General features: G+C 36.7%; 1 protein-coding gene across 8 annotated transcripts in view; it reads left to right on the top strand.

Annotated features, from left to right (window-relative positions):
- Positions 1-26,430, top strand: part of TBCEL (tubulin folding cofactor E like) — a 73,078-nt gene that overhangs the window by 1,803 nt on the left and 44,845 nt on the right. For 2 of the 8 annotated variants that reach the window (XM_049109857.1, XM_049109861.1), the window contains exons 2-4: positions 1,638-1,816; positions 20,155-20,304; positions 22,353-22,492. In XM_049109857.1, the coding sequence (XP_048965814.1) occupies positions 20,172-20,304; positions 22,353-22,492 (273 nt within the window). In that variant the 5' untranslated portion in view covers positions 1,638-1,816; positions 20,155-20,171. Of the gene's footprint in view, positions 1-1,496; positions 1,817-10,485; positions 10,596-14,282; positions 14,435-20,154; positions 20,305-22,352; positions 22,493-26,430 lie in introns of those variants that run through there. The other 6 variants (XR_007410619.1, XM_049109863.1, XM_049109859.1 and 3 more) reach the window with 4 other exon arrangements.

Genomic DNA, 26,430 nt, shown 5'->3' with positions numbered 1-26,430 from the left:
TGCTGCGTCCCAGAAAATGAGAGGCCTAATTCCATTTAGTTGCTTTACCCCTACAACATGCTTAAGATAATTTTGATGTTATGGTGTCGTAAATATACACTGATGTGCTTGTCTGCTATTTAAAAACTGGTTGTCGATCAGCCTGTTAATGATGTTGAGTGTCAAATTATGTTGCCTGATTTCAGTAGGTAAGTTTATAGGGTATGTATTTAAGACCCTTTTGTTGGTGTTAATTTTTATCGAGGATGCCCTCATGTTATTTGGATCATGGAATTCCAAGTCACAGCCATCAGGAAAGAATTGCCCAAATTAAGCTTCATCATTGGGACCATTCTTGATTGGATGCCTTATGACATTGGGACCATTCTTGATTGGATGCCTTATGAAAGCATTTTTAATCATCTTCAAACTTTGTGTGTTGTAAACTATTTATTTATCGACTATATCTTGGGTGCTGGTGAGAGGGTGTCTATCTTGGCATATATCAGCCGTCCTTTAAAAATTCTTTTTATCAGGTAAATATTTATTTGGGAATCTTTAGCTTTAAAGAATGTTTAAAAGTTTTCTTTCTGTGGTGGTTGCTTGGAACATGAAGGAGGAGTTTCATTAATTTCATTTTTCTGGGAATTATGTGTACCGATCAATAAACAGTTGTGGAGAACTTACCCTGAGTGATTGCGTGTGCTTTTTTATAGTTTTCATTTTTTTTTCTCTTGAACCTCAGACTCTTAGATATGTCTACCTATAGCAGGCTCTTTTCTTCTAATTTCTGCTTCCAAACTGCTGTGGGTTTGGAAATTAGATGCTTACATTTGCTAGAATTTTGTGTAAAATAAGATTGTGCAGCTCTGAATATTATATATGTGTGTGTTTATTATATATACACAAATACTTTTTTTAGTGTATGAACCATGTGACATGTATTTTGGCCAGTCAGAGGCCTATTTACTGACCTCTTAATTGTGGACTGTGTTTTAAGTAAGTGAACTCTATATATTTAGTGTAGTTAGTGTATAAGAAAAAGTTCTAAAAAGTAACAGGAAGCTGATAGTGATACAATTTGGATTTAAGGATTAAGCAATCAGCTGTGATTGTTGCCTTTGCCCTATAGGCACTGAGTCATTAAGAGTTGCCATTCCTTCCTTTTTAATCTTTTTCACTGCCCTCTCCTGACTTTCATTTCTTTGAGATAAGAGTGAGTGCTCACAGACTCACTATTCCCATTGTCTGTTATTCTCATTCTGCTTGATCCTGCATAGCTTCATCAGAGTACTCTGCTAAAGAACAGCACCCTAATTTATCATTTCTCTCCTCAAAAACCATTAGCTTACAGTGCCAGCACTGAATAAAGCCCATACTGTTTAGGTTGGCACTGATGTTTTTCTCGAGCCTCTACTTTTTTTTCTGACACTGTTTTTCCATCCTCACTGCAGATCCTCTGTTCCTGCCAAGCTGTCTGCTTGTTGTACTTGTTTTACAACACCATTGTTCCTGAAAGTCTGGGAAATGTGTTCTTCATGAATTCCTACTCATCATGTTATTACAGATGACCCTTCGTTCTTGAAGTCTTTCCTGCCTGTATTGTCTACACTACTTTTCCTACATTGCTTTGTATTGTTTGTTTTTACCCCTTGTAGATTATATAACTTCATAGAAGACGGGAGACTCAAATATCGGCTAATCTCTAGGACACCTGGCACAGGGTTTATCAGAGTTCATGGACCAAGTGAATCCGAATTGACTGAATTTATGCTGAAAATTGCAGGTCTCTGAAAATTCCACCTTTGACTTAATAAGAATCTTGGAATTTGCCCAGGTGGGTCTTCTATACAGTAAAATTTGAGAATTACTTACCTAGCATGATGCCTTGTATTACAGTAGGTACACACAATTTTTGAGCTGTCCCATTTGTCTGGACTTCTCTATTCTCAGCACTCATAATAATGATAAGAATTTGTTGACTACTTACTGCATGCCAGATACAAGATGCTTTAAAAGCTTCATTTAATCTTCACAATGATTCTAATGACTATGAAATCGCTATTAATAGTTCTATTTTACAAATGAGAAAGCAAGCATAAAGAGGTAAGTTACTTGTTCAAATTCCAGTGCAGATCTGTGACTGAACTCAGGCTTTACTTCAGTAAAGAGCCCATGCTCTTAATCACAGTGCTCCTCTATATCATTCATAGCTGCGTATCTCTATAAACAGATTTAAAATGACACACTTCCAAAACTCAACACTGAGGCTGTATGAAAATTTTACTCCTAATTCAGTAGTGGCCCTTAGGAATGTGATCTATTACCAGCACTGTTAAGGATAATTTAAAGTTCTTCTGAGATTAATGCTTTTCCAATGATTTTCAAAATTTCTCTCTTGATTCAGTAATACTTGTCATTGTTATACTGGATTTTCTTTTCACTGCCAGAAGATATTACATCATGTTTAATCAAAGTAAAATTCACTTTTTCATTCATTCAGCAAATACTGGTTGCCTGTGCCAGATGTTCCTCCATGTGACACTGAACTGGACTGACAAATCCCTGCCTTTTTGGGACTTAGGTTCTGGTTGAGAGGAGCTGAAGCCCTAAATTAACATATAGTGGAAGTGCCAGAAAGAATGAGAGAGGCTGGAGTGATGTGATTGATGGTAGCAGTGGAGCTATTTTTGATGGGTTGGTCAGAGGCAGCTTCATGGAGAAGGTAACATTTGGATTTAAATTCAAGGCTTGGATGCTAAGATGTAGCCAGCGACACCAAGAGCCAGGTAGAAGGCATTCCTGTGAATGCCTTATGAGGGAATCAGCCTGGCAGTTTTGAGAAGTAGAAAGCCATGCTGGCTGAAACCCAGTGGGTGGGAGGAGGTGAGGTCAGAGAGGTAAGCAGAGAACAGACTAGAGGGAGCCCTGAAGACCATGATAGAGATTGAGTTTCATTCTTGGTGTGAAGGGAAGCCTTTGGAGAACCTCGAGGACATGATTCGACTTCTATTTTGAAAAGATCACTTGGCTTCCTTGTGGAAGATGAATTGTGGAGTCACCAGAGACCAGGAGGGAGCTATTGTAGCAGTCCCAGTGAGAGGCTGATGGAAGCCTAATCCAGAGTAAAGTAATGGAGACAGAAAGAATTGGGAAGAATTGGGGTGTTTGAGAGGCACTGATGATAAACCTCGCTGATTAATTACATGGGGGTATGAGAGGAAGAGAGAAAGCAAATACAGCTCCAAAGATGGGAACTGGTGGAGGAAGAGCAGGTTTGAAGAGAGAATTAGGAGTTCTGTTTTTGCCCCTGTGTTCCTTTCCCTGATCATGCATCCCCACCCTCCTAGGCTACCACAACCCTGAATTTTGTGTTTGTTATTCTCTGACTTTTCTTTATAGTTTTTATTACATATATATGTGACCCTAAACAATACTATGATTAATATTCCATTTTTGAATTTTGTGTAAGTGGGATTGTACTATATATATATTCTTGCGATTATTTTATCTTTTCAAGAGTGTCTTTTTAAAAAATACAAGTTTCAAGTATACAACTGTATAATTCATTCATATCTGCATACACTACATAGTGGTCATTACCATAAATCTATATGGCCATCCATCACCAGTTGGTTAACCTCCTTCACCTGTTTCACTCCCCACAGCCACTCTTCCCCTCTGATAACCATCAGTCTGTCCTCCGTATTTGAGTTTATTTTTGTTTTATTGTGTCTGTTCATTTGTTTTTTAGATTCCACATTTGAGTGAAATCATACAGTGTTTATCTGACTTATCTCACTTAGCATAATATCCTTAAGGTCTATCCATGTTGCAGATGGCAAGATGTCATTCTTTTTTATGCTAAGTATTATTCCATTGTATAAATATACCACATCTTTATGCATTTATCTATCGTTGGACACTTAGGTTGTTTCCTTATCTTGGCTATTGTATATAATGCTGCAGTGAGCATAGGGGTGCATGTGTCTTTTCAAATTGGTGTTTTTGTATTCTTTGGGTAAATACCCAAAAGTGGGATAGCTGGATCATATGGTGGTCTATTCTTAATATTTTGAGGAATCTCCATACCGATCTCCATAGTGGCTGCACCAGTTTACAATCCCACCAACTGTATGAGGGTTCCACATCCTTGCCAAAACTTGTTTCTTTTCTTTTGGATAATGGCCATTCTAGCAGGTGTTAAATGATATCTCACTGGGGTTTTGATTTGCATTTCCCTAATGATGATGAGCATTCATGTGCCTATTGGCCATATGTATGTCTTCTTTGGAGAAATATTTAGATCCTCTGCTCATTTTTAAATCAGGTTGTTTGGATTTGTTTGTTAAGTTGTATGAGTTCTTTGTATATTTTGGATATTAATCCCTTATCAGATATGTGGTTTGCAAATATCTTCTTTCACTCATTGGATTGCTTTTTTGTTTTGATGATGGTTTCCTTCACCGTGTATAAGCATATTAGTTTGATGTAGTCCCTTGTTTATTTTTGGTTTTGTTTCCCTTGCCTTTGGAGTCAGATCCACAAAGACATTGCTAAGACTGATATCAAGGAGCTTACAATCTATGTTTTCATTTAGGAATTTTATGGTTCCAGGTCTCACATTATTCAAGCATTTAATCCATTTTGAGGTAATTTTGTGTGTGGTATAAAATAGTGATATAGTTTTATTCTTTTGCACGTGGGTGCTTAGTTTTTCCAACACCCATTTATTGAAGACTGTCCTCCATTGTACACTCCTTTGTTGTAGATTAATTGTCCATTTATATGTGGGTTTATTTCGGGCTCATAGTTCTGTCCCATTGATCTATAGCAGCACACTTTTTTAAAAAAATTGAAGTATAATTAATGTACAGTGTTAGAATACTTTCATATGTACAATATAACGATTCTATAATTGTGTACATTTCTTGGTCCTCCTCAATATTCTCTATACCATACTGTTTTCATTGTTGTAGCTTTGTAGTCTAGTTTGAAATCAGGTAGCATGATACTTCAAGATTTCTTCTTTCTCAAGATTGCTTTGGCTGTTCCAGGATTTTTATAGCTCCATACAAATTTTATTTTATTTTATTTATTTCCATACAAATTTTAGAACAGTGTGTTCTAGTTCTGTGAAGTATGCCATTGGAATTTTGACAAGTATTGCATTGAATCTGTTTTACTTTGGGGAGTGTGGACATTTTAACAATATTAATTCTTCTAGTCCATGAGCATGGAATAGGTTTCCATGTATTTCTGTCTTCAATTTCTTGATTTTAAAAGTAATTCATGTTGATGAGAAGGCCATAGAGAATTATCAATTGTTAATTTCCATTGCTGTGTTATATTTCATTTATGAATATAATATAATATAATTTATCCCATCATCTGTTCTTGGATATAAGGGCCTTTTTGAGCCAGGATTTTCAAAATTTCACACAGTATTGTTGTGGACATACCTGTGGTGTTTCTGGTGCACATATACAAGTTCCCATAGAGTTTACACTGGGAAGTAGAATTGCTGTATCATAGCATATGGGCATCTACAACTTCACTAGATGGTGATAAAGTGTTTTTCCAAGGTGTTTGTACCTCTACTAGCAGTGGAAGAGTTTCTGTTCTTTCACATTTTCTCTGATGCTTTGGTATAATCAGTTTTTAAGTTTGGCTGATATATTAAGTTAGTATTTCACTGAGATTTTCATTTTTGCTTCTAACTATTATTAAACCTGACCATCTTTTACATTTATTTATTAGTCATTTGAATTTTATCTTCTGTTAAATACTGTTGATGTGTTTTGTCATTTTTCCATTGGATGATTTGCTTTTTTAAAAAATTATTTTTAAGAGTTCTCCTTATTAGTTACATGTGTTGGCAGCATCTTTTTCCAGTTTCTGAGTTGTATTTTTTCATATTTAGTGTCTTCTGATGATCAAAAGGTTTTTATTCTACTGGTTGATTTTTCCTTTATGGGTTCTTTTTATGTTTTGTTTATGAAATAGTTCCCTAAACCAAGACCTTAAACCTCTTCCTCTATTAGAAAAAAATAACTATTTTCCTCTCATAGTGATAAAGTTTGACTTGCGTATCTTATTGGGAGTTGAGTTCTTCTGTGTTGTGAGGTGAGGATTCACTTTCTTTTTCCCAGATTGGTGTTCACTTGTCCCAGGACTAGTTACTGAAGTTTAAGTTTTTCCTACTGGTTTCTGCCCTTTCCTGCCTTAATCATATGGGTCTATTTGTGGACTATCTTTTCTAGTCCATTGATCCCCACCCCCACCCCAGTTGTTTTCTTTAACAAAGTACAGTTGATTCTTGATTCTTGTTATTTATGGTACTTATGTAAAGTTGCCATGAACGCTGAATGAGTGAAAATGGCATCATCGCTCCTAGGAGAGATATAGGGTTAGGTCCTGCCAGTTTCTGGTCGTAACATTTTTGTCAACTGATGAATACATGACCTTGTTTTGTACCTGTGTCTGTTTATAGACACTGTATTCAAGATATAGTGTTGATTTATTAACTTTAGATTCAGAGTGGATAGCACTATAGTTCATGCCCCAGTAAATCTTATCTAACACGTATTTTCTCCATAAGGCACACCACAGACTTTTGTGTGTAGGAGCACTACGCAGCCCTAGCGCAGTTCATCTTGGAGCCATTTTCAATAATGAAATCACCAACCAAAAAACCCCACAAAAATGTGAAAAACATGGCACTAAATCATGAAAAGGGTCTTATTTACAGGTGAGCTGAGACAGAATGGCCGAGTGCCGCCCTGTTCTGTCTTAACTGGAAGCGTGCACATTAGGCACCTCAAGTTAGTATCTGCACGTGACTGGGAACATGCTACAAGTATGGATTTTGGGGTTACAAATAAATCTTATTGAGTAGGTGACTTTGCAGATAGTGAATTCTATAATAATGATGCTTTACTCTGAAATTTTGTGAGAGAGGCCATTTTTCAGGAAACCATTACCTTTAGCACTTTTTTCTTTTGCTTACAGATAGCTTTATAACATTTTATTTTAAGAGAATAACAATGCAACGGATCTCTCAGATACTAAGTTTTTATTGACAGCTGCCATTATCTCAAAGGCACTTATTTCTGAGAATGTTTGGTTCTATTTGTAATCACAGTATATTGTTATTTAGTGCACAGATAAATGAATTTAAATAAAGTATTGCAACCCTTAAAATGTTGAAAATAAGTATAAATTATTAAACTCTTATTGTGACTCGTGTGAAGATCATATTTTCTCATAGACACTCTTAGTAACTTAAGGCGTAAGTTATGTAAAAGCAAGTGCCCTTTGGAGGCTTTTAAAATGTCAATTCTATTAATTCCTCATCTGTTAGTGATATTTCTCCACGTGAACATCAGTAAAGGAGTCCAAGAAAGAGATAAATGAAAATTGTATACTTCATAAATAAAACTTCTCAGAAAATGCATTTATTGAGACTTGGCTTAGTTTATCCTTTACTCACTGTTTAAGATTCTTAAGTGAACTGTTGGTGTTAATTTGTAAGTGTGCCAAGGGAGTAATAACCAGAAATTTTGGGCTTGACCTATGTTCATCTTTTTTTTATATACACACAGCATGTATCTTATTCTTCATTCTTTGAAATATTTTTATTGTGGTAAAATATAAAATGCACCATTTTAACTGTTTTTAAGTATATAGTTCAGTGGCATGAAGTACATTTACATTATTGTACCACTATGAGTACCATTTGTCTCCAGAACTTTTCCATGTTCCCAAATTGAAACTCTGTCTCCGTTCATCAGGAACTCCTCGTTCCTCACTCTTCCCCAACCCCTGGCAACCATCATTCCACTTTCTGTCTTTATGAATTTGGCTATGCCAGATACCTCATTTAAGTGTAACCATATGGTATTTGTCCTTTTGTATCTGGTTTCCTTTAACATTGTCTTCAGAGTTCATTCCTGTGTCTTAATTTCCATCCTTTTCAAAGCTGAATAATATTCTAGTGTGTGTATAGACCACATTTTCCTTATCTAATCATGAATCCATGTATAGTGGGGTCATGTCCATCTTTTTGCTGTTGTGAATAATGCTGCTATGGACATTGGTGTACATCTTCTCAAGTCCAAGCTTTCAGTGCTTTTTTTTATATATCCACAGTAGGATTGTTGGATCATATGATAATTATAGGTTTAATTTGTTCAGGAGCTGCCATACTGTTTTCTACAGCAGCTACATCATTTTACATTCTCACCAGAAAGTCACATATATTCAACTTTAGTTTAAACAGTGCCTGTTGTTCTGAAGTATGGCATAAATTATTAGCTTTTGCATATGAAATGTTAAGTGTTATATGGATACTAAAATAAGCAGTATTAAATTTGTTGTGGCTATAGTTTTTGCAGAAGAATTTAACTTGTGATAGGTAGGAAGTATTTCTGACTGCTCCTGATTCATTGCTCTATCATTTCATCTCTTATTTTTGGAATCTCCATGGAGAGGTACACATAATTATGCATTTCAGTGGTAGCTATGAAGCATTTTTGTTCACAAGTACTCTGATCTCAGAGTTTATTAATAAACCAGCTTTTTTATTTGTATAATGCATTTGATATGCACGCTCAGAAGTGATTAGAAAACTCATTGATTAGCACATTTATGGAGTGCCAATTATATGCAAAATTCCAGCCATTGACAGTTACAAATCCTTAGCCTCAAGAGCTATATAGTCTAAGGCCATAAGACATAAACATGTGAAAATCACATCACTGTGCACAAGTTAAATAATAATGGCATGTGGGACAAAAATTATGCCACATGAATGTGTCATTAATTGCCCCCTGAATATTTCAGGCAATAGATCCCTGAGCTCAGCTCAAAGGAAACGGATCATTACCACAGGAGGTATCTGTAAAGGCTTCACCTGTGAACTGTATTCTGAGCGGAGTGTTGAAGAATATAAAATTTAGGTGGAGAAGAGAGGGAAAGAGCTTCCAGTTAAGGAGGACTGATTTTGTAAGTGTCAAACATTTTTAGTGCCTGAATCATTAATTGGCACTAATTGGCATAGTCCTGGGATCCAAAAAATTAGATGAAATCTATTCTTAAAAAATTGTGAGGACCCCAGGTATATATTAATGCTAGCATGCTCCCTGGGTAGTGATGGTAGCAGTAGAAGCAATAGTAAATGGGTATTTATTAAGTTCTTTCTAGGTATTAGGCACTGTGCTGAACCCATATTATCTCCATATTATCTCCATTCATTCTTTAGCAACCCTATGAGCTAGGAGTTAGGGGCAATCTCTTACCCCTCATAATCTCTTACCTCTCATCCATAAAAGGATGAGACGGAGAGAACCGAAGTAATTTGCCCATAGCCACACAGAGTAGTGGAGTTGGTCCTCATTTACCTCCAGGCAGTTCGATTCCAGAATGGCATGTGTTACCCCTGTGGACAATACCGCCATAACACTAAATGTAGAAAGGACTAGTGAATTTTTTTTTTTTTTTTTTTTTTTTAAGACTTGTAAACTTTGCAACTTCTCTGTGTGGCTGATGTTTAACATTCTGGCAATCCCTGGCTAAGAGCCAGAATGGTTTGTAAACAACTCTAAAAGCTTGTATGCAGAGTGAAGAACAACTAGTAGTTAGTTCCTAGTGAGGCCTTGTTTTAACGCGATAGCTTACGTAGGTGTTCAGGAGGAGAGATAATAGGGGTAATCTGTTCTGTAAACAGCTGAGTAATGACCTTAAATTTGTGTATTCACAGCTGACCCACAGCATGCATATATGTTTTTCTTCTAATGAAAATGACTCTGTTCAAGAGACTAATATCCATTGTTTTTTGGTGAGAAGGGGAAGTTGATAATAATTATTGCCCCTCTGGGGACTAGACCAGTGAGTCCTGCTGCTTAGTATTCTGGTTCAGTTATATGGATGTGGTTACAAGAGATATTTTGGGTGTAATGGTTTTCAGTTGTTTTAATAAGTTTTATTTCAGTGATTTGTGCATGATGCCATATACTGTTGACATAACTATTCCTGTTTTTAGTAAAGATAGCATGACTCAACAGACTAGGGGTACAGAAAGTATGACTTAGCATGCTGCTTGGGCCGTGGAAACCCAAGCAAGTCACCTCAGTTTGGTGTCCTGTAAACAGAGATAAGGTGGTCAGAAGGTGGTTATGGAAATTACTATGCTTTAAAAGATTGTGAATCTCAGTGTGGGGACACTTGCCTTCTGGGGAACATCAACTCAAGAATAGATATATCTACCTCCTGAATTTTGAGTGAGTGCAATATTAAAGCCTTGAGATTTGTAAAATTGCATTCTGGCCACATAGAAAGGTAGGGCTGGATGCAGATTTGTTTGTGAAGGAGACAAGAGGGGGAATAAGAGTGGAACTCTCCTTGGAAGATATTGAAAAGGGGTATAGTGAATGTTAAACTTTTTTCATTGTTCTTGTGATTGTTGAAAGTGTATGGCAAGTGCTTTTTTATATATATATATTTCAGAATGCCTGATTTCATAGGATATAGACAACTCACATAAGCCAACGTTTCTGGACAGAAAGAAGCTGTGCAAATCAACAAAGAAGTGCTTAGATATAATTTCACATAAAGAGGTACTGAAGTCCAAATAGCACTATTTTCTTTTTAATGTGTGTATGTATGTATTTTTATTTTTTAAAATGGCATCGTTGTCTTAATTTTTTTCTTCTTAAATGCTTTTTCATCAAAATGTTAAAGTTCGTGGGCTAGTGCATTTAGGTCAGAAATTTCAAGTTCTGTGTTTATGTCTAGTAGACCCTGCACATGAGAGGCAATCATGTTTGCTAATGTGCAGTTGTAGATGGAAAAACAGACTCTTGGGGATCCCTGGGTGGCTCAGTGGTTTAGCACCTGCCTTGGGCCCAGGGCGTGATCCTGGAGTCCCAGCATTGAGTCCCACATTGGGCTTCCTGCATGGAGTCTGCTTCTCCCTCTCTCTCTCTCTCTCTCTCTCTCTCTCTGCCTTTCATAAATAAGTAAATAAAATCTTAAGAAAAAAAAAGAAAACAGACTCTTTGTCCAACATCAGACGGGCCTTGTATGCAATATAGTTCTTTAGTAGATGATACAGACAGCTCTGAAGTCCTACTCACTGGTAACATAGAGTCCCAGTTTTATACATCTTTGGTGTCGCAAATATAATGAAGTAAAGAATTTAGGTTAGATATTTTAATGTCTGTCATGCTTTTAAGGTGAAGTAAAGTGCTGTGCTAAGTGAAGAGAGTAGCAGTGTCCTATTAAAAGCATAGGACCAGGAGTCTGAATTCATGTTTCATTTGGCAGTGTTGCGTTGGATTGTTTGTTGTTGTTGTTGTTTTTAATTTTCTACCAAGAAGAGTTGATGTGCCACATTCTTACGGTGTTACGTAGTTTAGTATACAGCTGAAGACTGAGAAATAGGTAGTTCAGAGTAGGGTGTGAAGTCGTGGTGGTATGGTGTGTTCTGATAATGGATTTATCAGCTACAGTTGAGTTTGGCACTTGGAATGCCCAGAGTAAATTTGTGAATTGCTTAACTATAATAATTCTACAGGCTAATTCTGAAACCTTATAGTTTATTATTCTTATTTTTCATTCCAAAAAGGCATCCACTTAGGTGTATTACATGATGGTCAGGGGAGGTTAAGTGAGATAAAATTGCAGGTATATGTACTTTATGATAAATGAAATTAGAAGTCATGCAGGATAACACTGTCTAGCTTAATTATATTGCCTTGGACAATGTCCCTGAAGTGTTTTTATGGGTGAGATAGCTACCATTCATGACTTTAGCTGCAAAAGCTTGTTAATGGAATACTTGACAAACCTTAAAAATGATTATTATGTAGATATATATTTACTGATACAGAAAGTTTTTCATGAGCTATTTAGCAAAAAAGGGAGGTTACACAACTACCTAAAAGTAATTTAATTTTGTTTAAAAAAATATGTATCTACATAGCATGGGAAATGGCCTAGAAAAAAATATACACTATTAGGTGCATCCTCAGGTTTAACCTACTTGCTAAATCTGTTGACCAAAGCTTCCTGGTATGGCTGTGGCTCAGACTATGATATGATATGCTTCAGATATGAAAAACTTTTGGTAATACTTACTTACATGCCTAGCTTACCTAATAAAAAGGGAAACTACACCTAGAAGAAAACTATATGGGGTTATAGATTTTTTGCTAATTTTCAGTTGGAAATTTTAAAAAATTCAGAATGTTTATTACTTGTATTTTTAAAAACAATTATTTAGAAAGAAGCTTATTAATAGACATTTATCCATTCATTTATTTAATCTTTCCTACAGGGAAAAATAGATAACACACATATACTTTCCCAGTGTAATTATGTCTTATTGGGATACACTTATGGTGAAGATCAGGAAGATTTAGAAAACAGAAAAAACTACCTAAAATGTGTAAGAATGTGGCAGAGTTTGGGTGTAGGAGGGATTTTTCTAAAAAGGAGGCTCCCTGGTGATGATATTAGGAGTTCTGAAAGCAAAAGTTAAATGAGCTTTAAAAAGCAAACAAACTTGGCAAAAATTGAGAATGCTAGTAATCCTAAGAGACTTTTTGAAGCTATTCAACCGAGTTTCCTCTTTCGACTTGTTTTGTCAATCTCTTCCCCCCCACCCACATTCCCAAATTCGGTCTTTACATTTCTCTTTTGTCCTTTTTAAAAAAGAACGAAATATAAAACTCTCTTTCTGAACACTTGGTGTTTGTTCATCATTGTTGTATCTTTTCTTCTTTTAGCACATTTGAGATTCTCACATACTCAGTCTTCATTTATTTCCTTATGTTGTGGTTTCTATTGCCGGTCTAAACACTGAAAGTACTTCCCTTAAGATGAACAAGCGCCTAACTGCCCAGGCCTTTTGGGATTAAAAAGTTTCATCACTTCTGACTGCTTGATATTCTCAGTAAAAATTGGTGACCCCCATCCTTATACTGTATTCACAGTGATCTGTCAAAAATGTTCTTTTATCTCTATAAGAGGAAGTTGAAGCTGAGCAAGGTCAGTCACGAGCTGACCATCATCCACCTTCCAGTGAAACCTCCAGCCTCAGCTGCCCTCCCCGCGTGTATTTTATGTTTTAGCGGTATCACATCATCGCCGTATCTCCTGTCTCCGGGGCCAAGAATGCTCTCCTTCACCCTATTAACCTGGTCTTCATCATCTTTCAAAACGGCTCAAGGTTTACCTTTGGCCTCTTCCATCATACTTCTGAAAGTGAACCACTTCTTCTGTTTGAATTCACTCTTTCTGTGTGGCTTATTTTAGATTGTGTTATTTTCATGTGTTTCCTTCCAGAGCGTGGATGTCCTGAGGCCAGAGTGTGGATTGTACTTTGTCTTTAGTGTGTAGTGCAGCATTTGGCACGGATTCAGTGTCTGGTTCATCTTTTTTTTTTTTTTTTTTAAGGTTCATCTTTGTTGAATGAAACTAAATGAGACGGTAAGCTGTGTGAGGGCACACATTTTATGAATAAATGAATGGCCAAATAGGCTTGATGGGAACCACTTGATAGAGTGCGAAGAAAGAGGTAGCAGAGAAAACTAAACACATCTGTTGTCTCTCCATTTTTATGAAACGAGTGACAAAGACATTCTTAGTGTCAGATTGTCTTGTGAAGGAAGTAGGCAGCCAAGTGGAGAAACTACTGGAATGAAGCCTTATTTGACCAAAGGACTCTGACAGTGACATTATCGAATCTTTGCCACAATGTTTAAGTTCTGTTTTCAAATACTTGGTAGCAAAATATTGGCAGGTAGCTTTTAGAATGTAGTTTTTCTTTCTCTGATGAACAGGTAAGGTGGGTCAGTTGTATGTAAATGAGTCCATGTCAGATGAACAAAAATAATTTTAAACTACCCAGAACTGTTTCCCTCTTCGTTATTTTCATGCTATGAAAACTCTTCCTTGATAGATTTGACTCATCCTAAATTAATGCATATTTTGAAGTATTTCAGTTTACTCCTTAGAACTGTAAATTCGTTCCTGTTTAGTATTGCAGTGATGTGAGTCCTGCCTGGTCAGGTTCCTGCTGCTGGATGCTCCACTCTTTTTGTTAGTCTCCACTGTAAGAGAAGAGGAGGGGCCTGGAGCTCTCAAGGCATCCCAAGGCTTAGGGCTGTGTAATCTCTGCCTCCTGGAGCTCTTGTGCTTCCAAAGTCTCAAGAGTTTTGATACAATTTGGGTAATTTGTATGACATGTTTATAACTTTTATTAAAAGCTTTAACTTGGCTAGCAGAGGAAGTGACCCTGCAGGCCTGAAGAGTATTCTTTCAACCCTTCTGTACATGTCATAGTGGATTTGTGCTTCACTGTTCTTCAGGCCATGGAAACCCTCAGGGAATACAGTGCTCTGGCTATCATCCTAACCCCTCCTCTCTTAATTTAGTTTGTTCAGGCACTCAGGTGAGTTTCATTCTTTCACTTTCTTTCCCATGCTATTTTATTAAACTATTTCTTCCCTTTTGGCCACCATTTTATTTCTCTTTGCTTCCTCACTCCCCAGTTCCTTTTAAAATTAATATTATGTGTTTAACACAGTCCAATTGGAATTTTTTTCATAGACAGTTGATAATGAGGAATTAAAAAGCCATGTGGCAAACTATTAGGTCATTCCCAGATTTATCACTTCGAAATGTTTATATTTCAAAATGGTAATATATGAAAACAAAAGGTGATGTATGTTTGCAGTGAGTTCAGGTAGTTCAAACAGATGAACTTAAAGCAAATCTCCTTCCCACCCTTATTCTTCCTTTTCTCTCTCTGGAGTCATCCATAGGTACTAATTTTTTTAATTTCCATTTTATCCTATGCATGTATAAACAGATCTTTTTTTGGTAAGATTTAAAATATATAGTTTGAGAGTCTGTAAGGTGGTATTTTAGGGTTTAAGTCATGAATGAGGCCGGTAGTATTCACACTTTATGAAGTATGGTACTCTACCATAAGGGTTTTTTTTTTTTTTTTTTTTTTTGTGAAATACTGATCTTGCATACTAGCATAAAGATATATCTTGTATGCCTTCCAGTGTTAATGGTCAGAAATGTTCTGTTTTCAGTTGTGTTCAGTTTCATACTGATTTTGACCTGACCCTTTGGGAACATAAAGTACAATTAGTTTGACAAGTATGTGGAGTTTTAGGTGACTAGAAATTCTGTTTTGATACCAATCTGTTTGGCAAAAAAAAAAAAAAGCAAAAATACCAATCTGTTTGGCAGCTTATCCTCCAATTTGCACTCCATTCTGACTTTCTCCAAGTGCTTTATAAGAGCTCATTCTAGTTAGGATTTGAGACACAAAGCAGCTGAGATTTTCACGGGCACACTCCATGATTTGGGAATGGAACCAAGCAACATCACCCAAGATTCCTGGCTCCTGGCTTTCAGAACCAATACAGAATACTTTTACAAAGGTATCAGAACTCTGCCAACTGTAGAGGTAGTCAGATGTAACTCAATACCTGTTCTTTCCAGAAAGTCATAGATTGTCCCCTTCCCCCAAAAAAACCTTTTAAAAGGCTCTAGTTAAAGATCTTTTTCCATCCTGTATTTCCTCATTTTCCAGTCTGTTTGATTTTCAGCTTTCCTTTCCCACCTACTGTTCTTCCTAAAACTGCCCCAACAGATTTTGTGTAGATTTATGTTACTGATCCATTTTGCAATCTTAATGTTCTAATTCAAAACTCATGTATTAATGCGTATGCTATCAACAGTCCTGGAAAGCTATTTCAGTAGAGTATCCTGGAAAATGACCAGATGACCAGTGAAGGTGCCCGGCGTTGCTTTTAAGTCTTTAGGAAAAAAGAATAACAAAACAAAACAAAACACCTCAGACAGTTTGGAAGAGTTACTAAAGCATGAGGTCATGAGAAATAACTTGCTAAGTTCCCATGATTGCTGGCTTCCTCGCACTTATTTTAGTTTGAGATGTCTCTATTGTTGCCATCCTCAGTTTGCCTGTATTTAAATTGTGTATTAAGATTATTGCCCTTGAAGAATTGGTTTGAGTTTCAGTGGTTCTAAAGCCTCTAGTTTAAAGATGCTATTTAAACTCAGTGAGTATTATTTTGACAGTGACAGGTTAGCACCTTCCCCACACACTTTTTATTCTTTGGAACTACTAATTGTATAGAAGGTAGCAGTGTAATTTCTTTGACATTTGTTAAACATATCTAAAAATCCTGCCGGCATTCTGCTTAGACAGGTCTTTAATGAGAACTATGCTGTCAGCAGTGGCCCAGGTCCTGCTCTGTGTGGTCTGATAAGTTTACATTGTAAAAGAACCTTCCACCTGAAGGTTCCTGGAGTCTTAGAAGAAACACCCAAAGTTCAGTTTTGACACAACCAGTGCTGGAATAGAGGACAGCAGCAGACGTTTATCACTCTGTGTGGATAGAAGGAACAAACTGTCTTGTACTAAAACAGGTTCTGTCTTTAAGCTGACAAATGAGGATCCTGACAAAGGGCAGCCCTGAATTTTCAAGATGACTTGTGATATCCTAATTATGAAATGTGCTTCATAGTCTAGACCTTGGTAAATGAAACTTTTGTCCAGTAGATGGACATGTACTTCATGCATGTTTACTCTATGTTCTAGGCAGTTGTGAATTGATTTCACAAAGTACAGTGGACGTGGTCCTGGTCGTAATTTAGGGAATGAACCAAGTTTAAAGACCACTTTTTATTTTTTAACTATTTATGTATTTATTTGAGGGGGAGAGACTGTTTCCTTGGGTAGTCCACAGATGCCTCAGACTAAATGTATATACAGTGGAGTTCATCATTTTCTTTTGCAAAGCTCAATCTCTTCATATTTTCATTTACTTAATGATATCATCAGTCACTTGGTCACCTGTACTAGAAACCTGAGGGTCAGTCTTGACTCTACTTTCTCTTCAGCCTCTGTAATACCTGAAAAGCATGCTTTCTAAATTGACCCTGAATCAGCCACTGCTTTCTATTTGTACTACCACCATGTCACTTCAGGCACTCATTATCTCTCTCCTGTTTTGTTTTGTATGGTTTTATTTTTTTAACATTTTAGAGCATTGTACTTTAATTTTTCTATTGAAGTGTAGCTAACACACAATGTTATATTAGTTTCAGATGTACAACAGTCTTGCACATCACTCAGTAATCACCATGATAAGTGTGGTCAGTATTTGTCACCATATAACATTATTACAATATTATTGACTATATTCCTTATGTTGTACTTTTTATCACCAGGACTTTTTGAAAACTGAAAGTCTGTATCTCTTAATGCTTTTTATCTATTTTGCCCATTTCCCCACCTATCTCCTGTCTGTTAACCACCAGTGTTTTTCTTTGTATTTAAAAGTCTAGCTTTGTGGCATCTATTGAGCATCTGATTCTTGATTTTGGCTCAAGTCATGATTTGAGGGTTGTGAGATTGAACTCCGCATTGGACTCCATGCTCAGTGGGGAGTCTGTTTGAGATTCTCTCCTTCTCCCTTGGCCCCTCCTCCCCCTCTCAAATAAATAAATAAAAATCTTAAAAAAAGTTCTGGGTTCTTGTTTGTTTTGTTTTTTAAATTCCATATATAAGCAAGATCATGTAGTATTTGTTTTTTTCCCTTTGACTTACTTCATTTAGTATAGTGCTCCATCCATGTTCTCTCAAATGGCAAGATCTCATTCTTTTTTATGGCTGAGTAATATTCCATTGTGTGTATGTATATGTGTTTGTGTATATATATATATATATGTGTGTGTGTGTGTATACACACACATATACACTACATCTTCTTACCCATTTTTCTATTAATGGACACTTGGGTTGCTTCCATATCTTGGCTATTGTAAGTAATGCTGCAATAAACATAGGAGTGCATATATCTTTTCAAATTAGCGTTTTCATTTTCTTTGGGTGAACACTCAGTAGTAGAAATACTAGATTCTATGGTTTATCTATTTTTAATTTTTGAAGGAACTGCAATACTGTTTTCCACAGTGGCTACATCAATTTACATTCCCACCAACAGTGCATGAGAGTTCCGTCATCCCCTCCAACACTTATTTCTCGTCTTTTTGATACTAGCCATTCTGGCTGATGTGAGGTGGTGTCTTGTGGTTTTGATTTGCATTTCCCTCATGATGAGTGATGCTGAGCATCTTTTCATGGGCTTGTTGGCCGTCTGTACATCTTCTTTGGAAGAGTGTTCGGGTCCTCTGCCCATTTTTTGATCAGATTGTTTGGGTTTTTTTACTGTTGAGTTGTATAAGTTGTTTATTAACCCCTTATTGGATATATCATTTGCAAATATCTTTTCCCATCTGGTAGGTTGCCTTTTTGTTTTGTTGGTGGTTTCCTTTGCTGTGCCAAAGCTTTTTATTTTGATGTAGTCCCAGATAGTCTATTTTTGCTTTTATTTTCCTTGCTTAGGTCTCCTATGTTTTTGTAGTATCCTTCTAACTCTTCTCCCAACTTCAGTATATATTCCTTCATATTCATCATCTTTTTTTTTTTAAGATTTATTTATTTATTTATTTGAGGGAGAAAGAGAGAATGAGTAGTGGGAGGAGCAGAGGGAAAAGCAGACTCCCCTCGGACCAGGAAGCCTAACCCAGGGCTCCATCCCAGGACCCTGGGATTATGACTGGAGCTGAAGGCAGATGCTTAACTGATTGAGACACCCAGGTGCCCTCATCACCTATTTGATATCCAGGAGTTTTCCAAAAAATTTGATTATTATAGTCCCTTCCGTAAAACCTGTTGATTTCTTCTTGTTTTCTGTGGAATAAATTTCAGCCTTTTAATGTAGCACACATGATTAGTTACTCCTAATGCTGTTTTCTGTTAGACCATGTACATTCTCATTGTTAAACCTTTTTACATGATATCCCTTCTTTTTAGAGTATTCTTTATTCTCTTTTTCTGATTGTTTTAGTAAAAAAAAACTTGTCATCTGATAGTTGGAACTACAGAGGTCAAGTGCCTGTATTTTGATTTATATTTAATAGAGATCATAGGCCACCCCCTCAAGATAAGGGGTTAACAGGCTGTCAGAAGTTATCATGTCTTTAATATTACCTGTTCTGACCTGTGCGTGAATGCTGAGAGGATGTTGGGGTTACTGTGTGTTTGGACCCGTAGCTGGAGTTCGACAGTGATGACTCTACCCAAACTCAAAACAAAAGAAATGGTGTTCTGTGTTAGTCAGGGTTGGGTCCATTCATCAGTAACTGAAAAATTGAACAGTGACTTAAATAAAACAGAGGGTTATCTGTCTTTCACTGAAATTTCCAGAAATCTGGAGTCCACCACCACTGTGGCAGCTCAGTTCCATGAAGTTCTCAGGGTCTCAAGTTCCTTTCAGTCCTTTGCTCCACCTTTCTTAGGGTGTGTTCCTTGGGCTTATAGTGCCAAGTGGCATTTGTTTTCTAGGCAATAGAATTAAGCCAGAGACAAAGAAGGAAGCAAAGGGTACACTGGCTATCTTTTAAGGGTGATTCCCAGAAGCTACCATAGACTATTTCTATCCCATCAGCTAGAGCTTAGTCATACACTCATCCCTAAGTGCTGTATATACAGTTAAAAATTCTTTTACTGAGCTGCCTGGGTGGCTTAGTGAGTTAATGTCCCAATCTTGATCTTAGCTCAGGTCTCCAATTCAGGGTTGTGAGTTCAAGCCCCACAAGCTGGGTATGGAACCCAACTTAAAAAAAAAATTCTCTTCCTATGGAAGAAAAGGAGAATGGATTTTGAGGGATAAATATCAAAGGAGTCATCCAAACTCTTTAGTCTGATGTTGAGTCTACACCTTTCTTTTTAGTCCTTTTTCCTTTTACTTACCACATACCCTATGTACCAGCCAAAAGTCCTCCTGTTACCTTGACTGGAAATGATTGTCTCCTTGACTACATTTTGTGGCACTGTTAATCTGTATTGCATTTATAATATGCTGAACTTCATTGCTGTCATTCATCTGCATATATAGCTTCCCTAAATCGTGAAGTCTCACCACAGTGCAAATTCCTGCGGGCAGTGACCGTGTCTTATATGTCTGCCATGCCTGGACTGGTGCCTTATAAATAATTGGGTTTGCAATAAAAATTTCTTATATGATAAATAAATAACTTTGACAATTTCTTGGTTTCTTGTAGAATTTTAGGAAAAGAAGATGGATCAACCTAGTGGAAGGAGTTTTATGCAAGTATTATGTGAAAAATATAGTCCTGAAAATTTCCCTTACCGTCGTGGTCCTGGGATGGGAGTCCATGTCCCAGCCACACCTCAGGGCTCTCCTATGAAAGGTAAAAAAGATGCGACCTAAAACGTTTATTTACTGGATCTTAGTACTTGGGGCCTCAAACCAGAATGTTGTCTTGTTTACAGATTATTCTTTTTATTAGAGTCACATAGTCTTCCTCCCTTAGTATGACTTCAGTTTTTTTTAAAAATTTGGAAGGATTTCTCTTCCTCCAGAGTGGCCAGAAGGCACCTTAGTTGCACTCATCAGGCACGAACAATATTTGAATGGTAATGTTTCAAATACATATTCTATCAAGGAACTTAGAGGATCTGAGAAAGTATAAGACTGACCTGTGCCCTCAATGACCTTACAAACTTAACTGGATCACAAGATACTCCCATCTACGAACATATAACACAAGGCAGTTTATATTGAACCAAATGATTGGCACAGTGATTGGGAAAAAGATTGAGGAGAGAGTAAATTAGTACTATCAGGAAAGGATTCAAAGCCATGAGACTTAAACTAATTCTTTAAGAATGTAGAATTTAGTTAAGGAGGAGATAAAGACATTCTAGGAGAGGGGTTTTGATGTGAGCAAGAGATCTACAACATTGAGAAATATGCAAGGTGTGTCTCTCACATCTTAGCCTCATTTACATTTAATAATTCTTGGAAGTAGTTCTGTGTGAGTTGGGAAATCAGTATTGAGCAGTATTTTAGTTCCTATGTTCCTCAGTTCAACTTGTCTTATTACTCCATATAAACTGGTGGCTCAGCGGTTTAGTGCCGCCTTCAGCCTGCGGTGTGATCCTGGAGACCCGGGATGGAGTCCCACGTCGGGCTCCCTGCATGGAGCCTGCTTCTCCCTCTGCCTGTGTCTCTGCCTCTCTCTCTCTCTCTCTCTCTCTCTGTCATGAATAAATATAATATATTTTTAAAATTAAATAAATAAACTGGAATGGCAGAAAGAGGTGGATTTCTTACTTGGTCTTTCTTTTTTCCAGCACCCATTCCCATTCTGAAAAATTTGATACTGAAAAGTACTGAATTGAAAAATTATGTAATTTGAGGCCTCTGTAAATAAAATATTTCCTTTGTGAGTCCTTATTTTATGCTGAATAGGTTGAGAGTTGTTGAATTCTCAGGTCTACCCTTTTTACTAGGGCAAGCGTCGTTTTATTGACACCTATATTTTTGAACCAACGCAATAGTTTGACTACCTCAGTTTGATCAAATTCATTATATAGTTGAAGACTCTGAAACCCTTTCTTCCATTATAATTATGTATTTTTAAAAATCTCATTTTCATAAGGGACACATTCTACATGGATATAAAATGGAAATGATTGATAGACGAGAGAGAGAGATGTAGTTTTTTAAATGAATCCACTTAAGCAGGAAGATTTCTTCAATGATATGAATTTGAAGAATAGAAGTGGTTTCAGGTAGACTATCTAATGGTTTGAGATAATTTTCAAGGGCAGCAATAGGTGGAAATATACATCAGACAAAAAAGAGCTATCCAGAATGATACTTTTATTTATTTATTTATTTTTTAAATTTATTTATGATAGTCACAGAGAGAGAGAGAGACACAGGCAGAGGGAGAGCAGGCTCCACGCACCGGGAGCCCGATGTGGGACTCGATCCCGGGTCTCTAGGATCGCGCCCTGGGCCAAAGGCAGGCGCCAAACCGCTGGGCCACCCAGGGATCCCCAGAATGATACTTTTAAACTAAATTTTTAAAAAGAAAGTATTGGGACCTATTAGAATACTGGAAGTCCAGATCAGTTGCAAGTTCTAGTGTTCAGATGGTAAGATGATAGCGAGGATGATACCTGTATTGTTGGTAGTTGAGGTCAACAGTCCTGCCAGCAGCAAAGCCTGTAAGACTTTTTTTGGTGGTACTGGTCCAGTACTTTTACTCTCCTGGGCCATATTTGGCTGTTTCCTCTTAGAGTTCAGTACCCTTAGACCCCATTGTATTCAAGTTTTTTTTTCTAGGTCCTCTTATAATTTCATACTATTTGATTTTGATTCCTGGGGACTGTATGTAGACAAGAATTAGGCTGATTTAGAAAGCGTTGTGTTTCCCCTGTGATTCAGATCGCCTCAACCTCCCAAGTGTACTGGTGTTAAACAGCTGTGGAATAACACGTGCAGGAGATGAAAAAGAAATTGCTGCCTTCTGCGCTCATGTGTCGGAACTAGATCTTTCTGACAACAAACTCGAAGACTGGCATGAGGTAAAGCTTTTATATCACTGCATTTTGGTGAATTCTGTTGAATTCTAGTTGAGAGTCTTGACTCTGGGTCTCAGATAAACTGCTTCAGCTGTTCTGTGGTGATTTTTCAATTAACATTACTGCTAATTTGGTTTTCATTAGTATGAAAAGCACTGAGGAGCTTTATTCCAGTCATTGAGAGGTTAATAAGACCACAGAGGTTTAAACTGCTAACAATACATTGGGTTTTTTACTGTTGATGTGTAATGTGAGTTTACACATCCTATGTTCATTCTGTACCACTACGTCAACCTTTATTGCTCTAAATTGACATAAAAATTGCTTAAGCTCAAAACTCAGATTATAAAAATATTTATTTTTGTTGCTAAAATTTTCTTCAAATATTTTAGAACTTTTCCTTGTTTTATTAAGTCCCTTACGTGGTTTGACATGTCTTCTGACCTCAGAGTAAGTCACACCAAATACACAAAGGTATTACAACATTATCTTTTATTATTGTACATAGCACTGCCTACCTGGTGATAACATTACCTTGTAAATGCTGTGCTTGAGAATAGGGAAAAATAGTTCTTTCTCCTTGATTCATTCTCCTGCCTTAATTTAGGATCTTCTTTCTTGCTTGGACTGTTGAGAAAGCTTCCTGATGGATTTTCCTACCTCTGCTTTTATTTTGCTTCCCATAAGCTATCTTCTTAGGCAAAGACTCCTTTTAATAAATGAAATAAGAGTGTGACACTTTTGCTTAAAGTCCTTTGGTTGCTTTTCACTGCCTAAAAACTAAGGTCTGAACTCTAAATGTAGCCTTTCACCATATGGCCGTTGGTTACTTTTAGAGTTTTATCTCCATCTTTAGCCACATGCTTTTTCTTGCAGCTCATGATAAACTCTTGACATGACAATCTACCTTGCTTTTATTCCTTCCGAATCTACTACTCTTTTTCCTTGTCTACCCAACCTCTTCCTATGTATCTTTCAAGACTTGGCCCAAGTCACTATTCCTCTCTGAAACTTTCCCCAGCTCTCACTCAGGCAGAGTCAGATTATCCCAGTACCTATATCACGCTGCTGTGTTAAATGTGATGATTTATCATAACTTAGTGCAATCACATACTTACTTGACAGTTTTCCTATTAGACTGTGAGCTTATTCAAAGTAGAGATTTTTGTCTTTATTACCATCAGCACCCAAAGTGTCATACCAGGTACTCCAATGTTTGTTGAATGCTTTAATGAACAAATGATTGTATCTTAAGGATTGATCAAGACCACTTGCTCCAACTTTTCCTATGATCTTAAGAGACTCACTTAATCCTTTAGGGCTTCACTTCGCTCATCTCTAAGACAGGGCTGCAGATAAAATTAATCATTGAGGTGCTTTGTAGGTATTAAATGCTATTCAAATTCCAAGACAGCTGTTTTGTTTAAGAAAAATCTGTGCATAACCTAATTTTCTTCAGCTTTTCTTATATTTACCTATGTCATAGTCTAATCTGATATCTGTGCTTATGGTTATATTTCCTATTTTTATTGAGGTGTTTACCAAGTTCTTTGAGATGCATGTTGTTTGACTTTTAAGTGACTTGTTAATAAATGCAGAGTTACTGGGCTGTTCCAAGAAATAATCTGTTTGTACATGCATCTATTTATTAATTCATTTATCTCAATAACTGTTACAGCTCACTGTTCCACAAATTACATTCTATGCCTTCTTGGTCCTTTGAGATGCTTAAGTGATGTGCATACTCTGTCCACACTGCACAGATGCAAAAAGAACGACCTTGTTAATTCTCCTTCTCCCTAATTCCCAGTTGTCTGCTGCTCAACGTCTGGTGAGAGTTTTTAACCTGAATGAGTGAAAAGTCAGACCAAATCTTCCTCTGAATCTTTTCACTTCCTATGTTTGCAGGCCGAGTCCCTTAAATGTGTTTCTTTGGGAGTGTAAAATTTCAGAAAGGTTTTGTGCTTTGTGCTCTGACCATGTAGGGACAGTTTAATAGTGATATAGCTGCTGCCTCGCCTCAGAAGAACAATCTCTGTCAATATGGATTAGAACACAAAGTTCACACTAGGCAAATCAGCCTTTTCTCTGCTTAGACAGAGGTCTACACTAAATATTTTCCAGGCCACATTGACATATTTGGATAGAGGGTCCTATTATATTCATTTGTGCTTTGCATTCAGTTTGTATATTCCTACTTGTGCTCTATACTCTGTTTCCAGATGGTTTTCAAATGAGTTTTCATTGCTGCTATCCTTTGGGTTTCCATCTTCCAATTTATTTTTGTTTTCATCATTCCTTTATTTTTGTTCTTTGCTATAACTATAATTGATCTCAATCTTCTAGAATATCTATCAGAGCACAGAATGGTGGGGGAAGTACTGACAGCAGAGCATGTTGATCTTCAGGATCGATTAAACTCTTTGCCAGGCTGTAGATGCCTCATAGGTCACAGTTTTAAGACATTACATTTCAATCCCAGTACAACCGTGTACCTGATTACCAAAAAAATCATTTGTCCTTGGCCATTAAGTAAGTTTATTTTGGCCTGTATTCAATATAGCAATGTGGAACAAAATAATATAGTATGTTCTTTTGATGTTTTGAATGGTCACTAATGTTACAACCAACTTCTTTTGTAGTTTAAACTTGTAGCTGATAGATATCCAGAGATAAAGATAAATATAAGTGTAAGGTGTCATACTGTGGGGGGAGGCAAAGATTTGTCTCCATTCTTCTAAAATTGGGCATCCATGTGTAAAAAAAGAGACATTTTTTAGCTTTTGACTTGAATTTTAGCTAAGTACATTTTCGTCTCACCTTTCCCAAGGCATCTCCTTTTTCCTCCCTTCCTTATCAAAACCATTTTATAAAAGAAATTAAACCAAGTAGTTGAAAGGATGGAGGAATTAGCCCCTCAGGTGAGGTAGAGAATAGCTTGGGTATAAGTTACAGATTGTTATCTTTCAACCCTTTTCCCATTTTTCTTCAAACTTTAGTTTCTTCATTTTTAGAAGCCAGAGTAGAGGGTCCTCTATTAAATTATAGAATTGTGGAGACCTAGAAGGTCATGTAAGTTCATCTCCATGTTTCTGCACATGAACAACACAGGTTTGAACTGCACAGTCTGTTTGCATGTGGACTTCTTACAGGACAGTACTGTAAATAAAATTTATCTTCCTTATGGTTTTCTTAATATTATCTCTAGATGGGCAGGGGATGGACTAAATGGATGATGGGAATTAAGGAGGGTGCTTGTGATGAGCACTAGGTGTTATTTGTAAGTGATGAATCACTAAATTCTACTCCTGAAACCAATATTACACTATACTTAACTAACTAGAATTTAAATAAAAGCTTGAAACATAGGGAAAAAAATGTAAAGTATAAAAGAGATCTCTTTTTTTTCTAGGGAGGGGGAGAGGCAGAGGGAAAGGGAGAGAGAGAATCCCAAGCAGGGCCCCATGCCTAGCATAGAGCCCAAAGCAGGACTCAATCCTACAACCATAAGATCATGATTTGAGCCGAAACCAAGAGTCAGATGCTTAACTGGGCTGAGCCGCCCAGGAGCCCAAAGAGTGTTTCTTGTGTAAAATTCTAAAATATCTAGAGATGTAAGTTTATATGATAGAATATGCTGCATACATTTTTTTTTCTGGGAAGAATCACAAGAAAAATTTCAATTTGTTCTGTTTGAATTTCTTAACTGTGAACATTTTGTTATTTTGACGTCAATAAGGATAGTGGGCTGTTGAATTTGGGGCATTTTTAGTTTTCTTTTTATTTCTCTATATGAAAACAAAATAAAACACATGTTAACTAAAAACAAAAGCAAAACAAAAAAATTTTCTCTAGCTCACTTTATTGTAAGAATATGGTATATAATACATACAACGTACAAAATATGTTAATCAACTGCTTATGTTATCTGTAAGGCTTCC

The sequence above is a fragment of the Canis lupus genome, chromosome 5 (assembly GCF_003254725.2).
Source record: "Canis lupus dingo isolate Sandy chromosome 5, ASM325472v2, whole genome shotgun sequence".
NCBI lineage: Eukaryota > Metazoa > Chordata > Mammalia > Carnivora > Canidae > Canis > Canis lupus.
This window is presented reverse-complemented; position numbering and strand designations above follow the sequence as displayed.